Raw genomic sequence first — 10,694 nt, forward strand, 5'->3', positions numbered from 1 at the left:
CGTGCCTGGGCTGCGATTACATGCAGGCAGCGTTTTATCAGTGTGAGAGCATAGCCATGACAGCATTGCAGTCGCTTCCACATGTCACCTAAAAAACCCATGTGATGTATTCACCACCTTACCTCCAGAGGCGTTTCCAGCATTGAAGGACATCCGGGGCTTAGCCCAGACAATTTTATTTTCACACTAGCAACCACCTCTCTGTAGTCCAAAGCTGGTGAGAGGGTATTCTTTGAGTTTTGCTCTGGCTGGGCCTGTTTCTACAGTTCCTAAATCTTCCACTCTAGTACTATCCTCAACATCCTCTCTCCTCCCTGAATCATCTGTGATGCAAAAGAACAGATACAGCACATAACTTATTGCAAATCAGCTTCAAACAACTAATTCATCAAGTGCTACATATTTCAAATTGTAGACCAGTACCATTGAAGAAAATGTATTGGGAAGAGCAGATCAGTGGGATTGCCCTAAGATCTATCATGATTCTTGAATTTTCATGTACATTACAATAAAGTCATCACAAAAGAGTTATATTATAGTGAGTAAAGTGAGGTAAAAAACTATTTAATATAAATCATTTATATTTTTTGACATATATAGTCAAAATGATGTATAAGATCCTAAATTAAAGCAATACATGAATGACTTTAGTCTAAGTTCATTGACACACCATTGAATCGAACTGTATATAATGATCCATGTTCATCTGTCAAAATCCTTTCTTTAGGATCATTGGGATAAACAATGTTTCACTTTTAACTTTAAAGTAAAGTGACTGATTAATTGTTACCAGTTTCCATGCCTGATTCTGGCACAGCTGCTGCTGCTCCTCAATCTGTAGCTCATCTTTGCTACACTCTATAAAACCATTTAATCAAATCAAAGTGTATATTTACTACAAACTAATATCACAAAACAAGTCACACATACATTTTATGCTAATGCTTATTGGTTATCTTTAGAGAAAACAACACCTGATAAACAAGAAAATTTCAAATATTCTTTTCCCCCTGAAAGAATAGGAAACTGGGTAAGACCCCCTTCCCTCGATGCATGTAAGGGCCCCGGCCGCTTATTGCTCTATGAGAGAAACATAGAGAAAGAGGCCCAGCCAGGCTCGGCCCGTTCCCAGGTTGGCAAGTGTCGTCTTGTTCCCCTGTCTAGGGTAACCAGAAGGATTCCAACGACTTTTTTGGGGCATTGGGGAAGGGTACGTGCAGTCTGACACAGCTGGTCGCCTGTGTACGTAAAATACCTGCCCGCCCCTGTGTCAGAAGAACACGTGCATTGCTCAGCGCATGGTGTGATTTAAATTGGACCCCTAGTGTCGCTTTTCCGACACAATGTCGAGAGAGCGACAGACGGGGAACATCTAGGTTATGGATGTAACCTCCTTTCCTTGATGGAGGGAACGAGAAGTTGTGTCCTCCCGGCCACGTCGCTGAGCCTAGCCACTGTAGTGGCCGGACCATTTCCGGCTCCTCAGAAAAATCCTGAATACCTGTATGTCCAGGGGTGGGGTATGAAAATACTATCTGCCAACTTCTCATTGGCCTTTTTTCATTGATCAGAGGCATATTCGGCGCTCAAGAGAGACCCATAGTGTCACTTCTCTGACAGTTCCCTCCATCAGGGAACGGAGGTTACATCCATAACCTAGACATTATATGAGGGGCTTTCTCAGCAAATATTTGTATATGCGATTAATCGCGATTAATTAATCGGGACACCATGTAATTAATTTGATCAAAAATTTGAATCTGTTGACAGCCCTAATAACAACGTTATTCTGGTTGTATGAGAAGCAAAGTAAATTACAAAAATGAAAAGAAATTTGCATAGATCAATATAAAAACAGATTAAAGCCCAGTAAATCTTGATTATACTGTTTACAATGATTTAAGACTTCCATTTTCATGTTCCAAAAGAAAATAAACTAAATCTTCAAATTGTACCCACATTAAATTACCTACATAACCCTTTTCAAGAATCTGTTCATAACAATAAATAGTCACATCCGATTCATTTGTGGAAATTAGCATCAAAATATCTATGTAATGCAACTATCTATCTACTTGATATTTCATTCAGTTGTTCAGGACAGTTGTTCAGGCCTTTATGTAACGATTTATGTCCTTGTACACAGTGAACGTTTGTAATATTTGACCAGAATTAATTTACTGTGTGATTCTTTTTCTGATGATGTGAAATCAGGTTAATTTCTTAACACACTGCTAATGTAGAAATCATCTAGGTTACTAGTGTATCCCCCATTCCCTGATGGAGGGAACAAGACGTTTTAATGACACAAGGGTCTTCTTTCAGGAGCCTCGAATACCTCTGAATATGAAAAAGGCCAATGTCAAATTGGCGAACAGAATTTGCATGTCCCGCCCCTGGACAAACGGGTATAAAAGGTGGGATTTGCCTCTTTTCAGTCAGGTTCTGCACTGAGGAGCCGAGAACAAGGTTCGGCCATTACAGCGGCTTTATGTACGCTACCATCATGGTGCTGTCTTAACGGATCAAGACATGCTTGCCTCGGGTCAGCGGGAGAAACCTCCGTATGGCAAGTATTACAGCCAGCAACTCTAGGCAGTTGATGTGCCAACGTAGCCGCGGGCCCTACCAGGAACCGTCGGCTGTGTGCCTGTTGCACACGGTGCCCCAACCCTATTTGGAGGCATCTGTGGTGACCAAGATGCGCCTGGACACCTGCTGTAGGGGGACTTCTGTCCGCAGGAATCAGAGGTCTGTCCAGGTTTTGAATAGCTGATGGCAGAGGGGGGTGAAGATCACACGATTCGTGCCGCGGTGCCATGCCCATCTCGCAACTCAAGTCTGGAGCCAGTGCTGGAGCGGTCTCATATGCATCAACCCTAGAGGCACGGCTGAGGATACCATATGTTCCAGGAGCCTCTGGAACTGCTTTAGAGGAACCACGGTGCCTACTTTGAATGACGAGAGGCAATTCCGCACTGACTGCACGCGCTCGTTTGTGAGGCGTGCTACCATTGAGACTGAGTCTAACTCCATGCCAAGAAAGGAGATGCTCTGAAACGGGGAGTGCTTGCTCTTTTCCCAGTTGACCTGAAGCTCTAGACAGCTGAGGTTCCTGAGCACCTGGTCCCTGTGTGCACATAGTGCCTCTCGAGAGTGAGCTAAGATCAGCCAGTCATCGAGGTAGTTGAGTATGCGGATGCCCATTTCCCTTAGTGGGGCAAGGGTGGTCTCTGCGACCTTCGTGAAGACACGAGGGGACCAGGTCAAAGGGGAGGATTTGTATAGATATCTGCCGCATCCAGGAACAATGCAAAGGTGGAAGTGCATCTTGAAAATGAAGCGTCTTTTAAAAGACTTTCGACTCCTAGAGTTATCTCATTTATTTTTGAAAATAACTCTCTTTTTGAGGAGTTTTGCTCTTTTAGAGGACAACTGTCGAAGCTCCCAGGGGCATGGACTGCACTGGAGTGCAGAGGAGGGAGAAGGCCACTGGCAATGCGCTGTAGATCCAACAGGAAAGCTCTCTTTTAGAGGTGAGTGGAACAGAGTGAGGTTTCATCTCACTGAACACACACAACCGCTCAACTCCGAAGAAAGAATCTGACTGAACAGAGGCACATCCCGCCTTTTATACCCGAATGTCCGGGGGCGGGACATGCAAATTTTGTTCGTCAATTTGGCCTTGGCCTTTTTCATATTCAGAGGTATGTGAGGCTCCCGAAAGAAGCCCCTTGTGTCACTAAAATCGACACAACATCGAGTGAGTGACAGAAGGGGAATCAGTGTTTTGAAATCCTGAATTCTGAAAATGCTGTTTCAAATGTGAATGGGGTCTTTCCCTAAATGAATACTATTATTGTGGATTATATTCTGTTATCTAATCATCAATAAATTGTTGAATACCATATCTAATGTCTTTGTGTTTTGTTTTGTTTTGTTTTGTGTGTGTTCTTTTTTTTAATGCAAACTGCAATTGTATCACATGTCTTATTATTGTCTATCTCACATACACACACCATTAGGTTGGTCTCGTGACTGTCTGCAGGAATGGGGGGCCTTCATTCGTTTAGCTCTTCCCAGCATGCTAATGCTTTGTGTCGAGTGGTGGACATATGAGATTGGTGGATTTCTGGCAGGTTTGCAAACAATTTTTGTATATATTCAAATTATTTACATTCCTGTCATGACAACATCTGATGTAAATGACCAGTTTGTATGTATTTTATATCTTTCCACATCATCATAGGACTCATCGGTGAGGCTGAGCTGGGGGCCCAGTCTGTTGTTTATCAGCTGGCCAGCATTACGTATATGGTAAGACTGCTAATGTTTTTCCCAAATGCAAGTTTACACAATTAGCCTAGTTGGACATGCTCCTGGATCGATATCTTTTGTTGGACCTGAAACAACAATTCCTGTCAAACAAGCATAGTCCTATCCCTACAATATACCTAGCCCTAAAATCTATCCCTGAAAATCAGAGGGAAATGTAGGGTTGATAAAAATGTTGTTCAAATGCTTAGCCTTTCCTATACACTTACACTGATTTCAGTAGCATTAGCTGATTGCTGGTCACAGGATCAATATATTAGTATGTAAGCCAAATTGTACCAAAATAACTAAAATCACATACCTGATTTCAAGTGTGAAACTGTAGTAAAACGAACTGTAACAAGCTACCATATATAATGATAACTTAGGGTGAATTTGGGTAAATTTAAATATTTTTGACATAAAGACGACCCAAGTGGCCCAATTTACCTGAATTCACTTTTGGAATCTTTTGATTAAAGTAGATTGATAAGCTTAAACATAATATCAATGTTTTGTTTGTTTGTTTTCCATTAAATAAGTTCATTTCGATCTTCACTTCTCAGTTTCCTTTGGGATTTGCAGTGGCTGCCAATGTGAGGGTGGGAAATGCACTTGGAGCTGGAAACACAGAAAAGGCGAAACTGTCTGCCAAAATGTCTTTAGTTTGTGGATGTATGTGCTCATATCATGAACAGCTTTAACTGTTAAATTAAGTGTGAGAGATTGCGGGTTCCAATCTTGTTCATCTGACCTTTTTTTTAAATAAATAAAAAGGGCGTCTGTTTGTCAGTAGAGTTATATAATGAATTGTTTGCTGTATTTTATTTTGTGATTTCAGATTACTGCAGCTGCTGTTTTTTGCAAACGTAAAAAGTGATCTCATATAATCATGGGATTATTCACTCAAAAGGGATAATTTACTAAATATTACATTTCTGTCATCATTTAATCCCACTCATGTTGTTCCTAATCATATCAATTTATATGGGAACACAAACAGGCTGTTATGTTAGCTTCAGTTACCATTCACTTCTATTGTAAGGACAAAATTATAATAAAATGGAATGGTGACATAAGCTAATATTCTGTTTTTTTATTCTTTCTTTCTTTCATTCTTTCTTTTTGTAGTACTTGTATCCTGTGTGATTGCAACCATTATTGGAAGTACGAACAGCATTATTGGATACATCTTTAGCACAGAACAGTAAGTAGCTACATAGATCACCAGTTCAAAGAGGATTTGTTTGTTGTTGTGCTAAATAGCATCAACATGTTACACATATTGGTGTTGAGAATGCTTGTTAAATACTAAATAATATTTTTTGTGATGTAGGATTCATAATAGCAAACATTTAAACAGTGGAGCATTCAGAGCATTCTTACAAAATATTTTGCTTAAAAGACAAGAGGAAGGCTTTTTTAATTCAATGGCTGAATCCTCCTCAAAGTGTTACTTACCTATGTCCAACATGATCACACTGGCAGTAGGGCTGACAAATTCAAATATTCATGGTATTTAAGATAAAAATGCACTTTAGAATGCTAAAATGAGGATTTCAAATGTTTTTGATGTTGACTTGTTGGCTAAAACAGACGCAGTGCATCAAATAAGACAGAATTGGGCTGTCTCAAAATGTGTTGTAAAGGTTGAATTTCCTATTAAATTGACACAGCGTCTAAAGAAAATGCATTGTTACTGAGATGCTGAAAAAACTGCGAGACGTGACATATCGGTGAAAGATATCCATCTTTTGCATGCTTGCATAATAAAAGAAATACCTACGCATTTTGAGTGAACAGTCCCCCGAGGTGGAGGACTTTGGCAGTTGTGTCTTGACTATGCCTTGCTCTGTTATCAGCATCTCGCTGCATAAGCATTAGGTATGTACCTACCAGGGACTAAAAACTAAATGTTTTTAATTTCGGTTCTTTCTGGGCAGAAACAGTATTTTTCCGTTTTGGTTCTGGCATTCCGCAGCCTCCATTCCAAATGGTTACTGGTTAGAATGGAATAAAAGAACGATTAATAATGTTCTGTTTAAAAACGTAAAAGTATTTTTGAAACATATCTATAAAATCATGACCACCCACATGTGATTGGAACTCCAGTCATATCAGTAACCTCATAAAAGCTGTTTTACTCTATATGGAGAGGGTCCCAACATACTACTCAGTTAATCTCAGTAACCACCCTGTTATTAGACACTTTCTGTCATGGATTAAATTAATCATGTATGACTGTGTGAATAGTGAATTTCAACAATTGCATCTGTAACTAAAAACTATTTTGTTTGAATGCTGCATGCTGTTGGATTCTGTATCCATGTCACTATGTGTCGGAGTGTCTTGGGGTAGTGCTTGAAATTTTGGTAAGCACAGCTCCAGAAATGTCGACCACCTGTTTTCGAAATTCCCAGTGAGACAAGTCTGACATGTCAAAAGTTCTACAAATGATTATGAAATAGTGGAACTTGTGTCTGAATTAGACACTTATAGTATGCATGCTGATCTGTTTGAGTCATGTAAACCCTGACCATCACAATGCCAGAGCTTGTAAGTATTCTCTGGTCTCAAGAACAGTAAATGCATGTCTATGGAGTGGTGGTGGTGTAGTGGTCTAAGCACACAACTGGTAATCTGATAATCAGAAGTACACTGGTTCGAACCCCACAGCCACCACCATTGTGTCCTTGAGCAAGGCACTTAACTCCAGGTTGTTCCGGGGGGGATTGTCCCTGTAATAAGTGCTCTGTAAATCGCTTTGGATAAAAGTGTCTGCCAAATGCATAAATGTAAATGTCTTAATGTTTAAAGGCACCTACAAAATACCTCCATCATTCCATTAAGCTCATATGATATCTTTCTCTCACAGGGAAATTGTGCTCAGAGTTTCAGAGGTTATGATCATGTATGGCTTCGTTCATCTATTTGACGCTATTTCGGTAAGCACATAAATTTGTCCCATTTTTTTGCATATTTAAAAAATAGAGAGACATCTATTGTCTTGTCTTTCTATATTCTTTTGTGTCTTTATTCTTGCATATTCTTTGAGTGTAATCTAATTATTTCTCTCTCCCTGTTTTAAAAAATGTTTTAGGTCTGCTATCTGTTGCCATGAGACAAAATATTTCTGATTTAGAAAAAGTAAAACTCATCAGCACGTACTTATAAATACCTGCATTTAAAAGTAATCAAGTACGCCATGTACCATAAAACTCTTTCGTATGAATACTACTTGTATGGAAAAAAACAACTGTGTTTCCAATTCCAACAGATTCCAATGTTTATGAAATGCTATGATGCCTAATGTGCAAAAAGGAAAAGAATGTTTATTTGTCAGTTACTTTCTATCTTTGATGTATATTTTAGACATTAGATCTTCTGAATTCAGTTAGATATTTCCTTGTAGTTTTCTTTTGATAATCAGCAAAAATATGATTTGTTTGTAGGCTATTACAGGTGGCATTGTCAGAGGTGTTGGGAAGCAATTGATTGGTGCTCTTTGTAACATTGTGGGATACTATTTTGTGGGATTCCCAATTGGAGTGTCGTTGATGTTTGCTGTCAACATGGGCATAATTGGTAAGAAAATGTCTACATTAAAGCTAAATTAAAAGTGATTTTTATGACTGTAGGTTGCCAGTATGTTTTTCTTTCATCTGTGGAACTCAAGGAGGAGAGGATGGAAACATTTTTAAGAATATTCAAGTTGCTTTTTTCCATACTGTTTCCATTCTAAACAAAGAATGGAAAATTATTCTAAACATAGAATACAGACACATTTCTTTATTGCTTGAATATGCTCTGGGAAAATGTAATGATGTAGCACTTAGCAATGCCTTGCCACTTAATCTTGAGCATTCATAGATAAAATACAATAAAAATGCAGAAATGGAGTGGTGGTGGCGTATTGGGCTAATGCACACAACTGTTAATCAGAAGGTCCTTGGTTCGATCCCCACAGCCATCACCATTGTGTCCTTGAGCAAGGCACTTAACTCCAGGTTGCTCCGGGGGGGATTGTCCCTTTAATAAGTGGACTGTAAGTCGCTTTGGATAAAAGCATCTGCCAAATGCATAAATGCAAATGTAAATGTTCCAAGATTCATGACAGAAGCCTGTTTTCGCTTTCCGGTCTCCAATGTTTTTACTTGCATCGGCAGAAGGTTTTTTTTTATTATTATTATTTCATTTGGAAAAATTGCCAAATAAATAAAACATATGGCTCTATAGTGCTGATACTTCTGCACAAGTTGAGCCTGAACTAATTTTTACTCCAGCTAACACTTAAATGGTTGTTGTACTTAGTCTTGATTGCTTGATTTGGTAGTTTTTACATTGCTTCCTGTTGAGACCGGAAACCAGAAAACAGTCCAGAAGCAATCAGAATTATCATGGTGCCACTCAGTGATGGTCAGGGAAACTGTGTATAGCTTTGTTAGTAAACAACTACATGATTTGAAAATAGCAGCTTAACTACCTATGCAAATAAATGTTTTAATAGAATTAAAACATTTTAAAACATAAAATTTTAAAACATAAAATTTTGTATGTGTCTGATTTACTACTTGTGCTGATGCTACTATACAACTGAACACTAATCTACAGTTCTATACAGTATTGTTGCTATTAAACTTGAGCGATAAGCTGATCATCTAACATCATCATCTTCTCTCTCTGGCTAGGTCTGTGGATTGGGTTTTTTGTATGTGTCTTCATGCAGTCTTTGTTCTTCATTATCCTCATTTGCAAACTGGATTGGAAGAAAGCAACTCAAGAGGTGGGACATTTTTTCCTCATCCTCATCATAATGATTTCCAGTAGATAATAACGAGTCTTTGCCTCCTTATTTTCAGGCCTTGGTCAGAGCAGGTGTACAAGCTCCTGAGAACAAAGGTGAATCTATGGAAAACAAGGGCTGCACTGAAGGTACGGACTGTCTAATTACACACACACAAAAAAAGGTTGGACATTTCTATATGTTGAGCAATTGCAACTCTTTTTTTTTTTTTTTTGCTTTTACAGAAGTACCACAGGAGCCCCATCATGTTGAAGAAGACCAGGCAGATGCAAACCCAGACCTGGAGCGGCTAAGTATAGTAGAAGGAGGAGTAACTGAGGATGTTGCATGGGTAACAGTTGGAGACATCTTGACCACTAAACAGCTGGTTGTCCGTCGAGGGTTTGCAGTTCTCATCATGCTGCTCATACTAGCTGGAGGGATTGTGTTAAATGAGGTGCTCACTGAATATTTCAGATAAGCTAAATAAATTCAGGTTTTTCTGCATAAAAAAATATAATAATAAAAAATTGCCCACTGCCCAGGCTAAATTTTCAGACACTGAAACAAATGTAGCAATATTTGATGTAGAAGTTTTTCCCACTCTGCGAAGGTTTGGGAGGATAAAAACAAGAAAGAGAAAATCCCTTTCCACTACTGTTTTCAAGCAACTCTAACTAATTTCTGTGTTGAGTTACACAAAATATGTTGAAATGTAAGGGCAATGTCAACCACAGAGGCCTTGTGAATGGTTTTACAGCATATACAAAAGGAGACGAGTGAAGTTTACCACTACAGGCTGTGATCATTTTAATAATGGATAACACTTTAGATTAATGCACCCTTTGTTAAGGGGTAGACCCTTAACAGAGAAAGGGGTTCATTAATGATTAATATGTCATTTACAAATGCATTATAAATTAATATGCGGTTATAACGTGTGTAAAAAGGGTGACTTTCATATCTGATAAAATAGTGAGCATATTTACATCACGTGCTATAATCAAATCAAATCCCTTTATTGTCACTCAACCATATACACAAGTGCAACAGTGTGTGAAATTCTTGGGTGCAGTTCCAAGCAACATAGCAGTGTGACAATTACAATAAGCATCTGATTTACACATAACACAATTTACATATCTGTTACACAACACAATATATACCAAATAAAATACAGTATACACAAAATATACCCCCACCCCCTCATGTAATCAGTGGAAATAAATATGAAGTGTTGTGTTGACATTCAGCTGTGTGTTGATAGTCAGTTGCCAGTGTGTTATTAAGAGAAGTATAAAATGTCAGTCCAGTCTGAGGCTAATAAAGTGTGGTGCTAATATATGTATTGTGATCGATCAAGAGTTTCTAAGTCTGATTGCTTGGGGGAAGAAGCTGTCATGAAGTCGGCTGGTGCGGGTCCTGATGCTGCGATACCGCCTGCCTGATGGTAGTAGTGAGAGCAGCCCATGGCTCGGGTGGCTGGAGCCTCTGATGATTTTACATGCACCGCCTGGTATAGATGTCCTGGAGGGAGGGAAGCTCACCTCCGATGTTGTATCTGGCAGTTCAAACCCACTTTCGGTTGAGGACTGTG

At 39.1% G+C, this 10,694-nt stretch overlaps 1 protein-coding gene across 1 annotated transcript in view; it reads left to right on the forward strand.

Annotated features, from left to right (window-relative positions):
- LOC127627949 (multidrug and toxin extrusion protein 1-like) overlaps positions 1 to 9,830 on the forward strand; it is a 40,452-nt gene extending 30,622 nt beyond the window's left edge. Inside the window, exons 9-17 of the mRNA XM_052104574.1 lie at positions 4,026 to 4,139; positions 4,250 to 4,317; positions 4,881 to 4,989; positions 5,446 to 5,521; positions 7,190 to 7,259; positions 7,767 to 7,899; positions 9,003 to 9,097; positions 9,174 to 9,246; positions 9,343 to 9,830. Of these exons, the coding sequence (XP_051960534.1) occupies positions 4,026 to 4,139; positions 4,250 to 4,317; positions 4,881 to 4,989; positions 5,446 to 5,521; positions 7,190 to 7,259; positions 7,767 to 7,899; positions 9,003 to 9,097; positions 9,174 to 9,246; positions 9,343 to 9,578 (974 nt within the window). The 3' untranslated portion in view covers positions 9,579 to 9,830. The remainder of the gene's footprint in view (positions 1 to 4,025; positions 4,140 to 4,249; positions 4,318 to 4,880; positions 4,990 to 5,445; positions 5,522 to 7,189; positions 7,260 to 7,766; positions 7,900 to 9,002; positions 9,098 to 9,173; positions 9,247 to 9,342) is intronic.
- Positions 9,831 to 10,694: the final 864 nt, after the last annotated feature.

This window comes from Xyrauchen texanus, chromosome 34 (genome assembly GCF_025860055.1).
Source record: "Xyrauchen texanus isolate HMW12.3.18 chromosome 34, RBS_HiC_50CHRs, whole genome shotgun sequence".
Lineage (NCBI taxonomy): Eukaryota > Metazoa > Chordata > Actinopteri > Cypriniformes > Catostomidae > Xyrauchen > Xyrauchen texanus.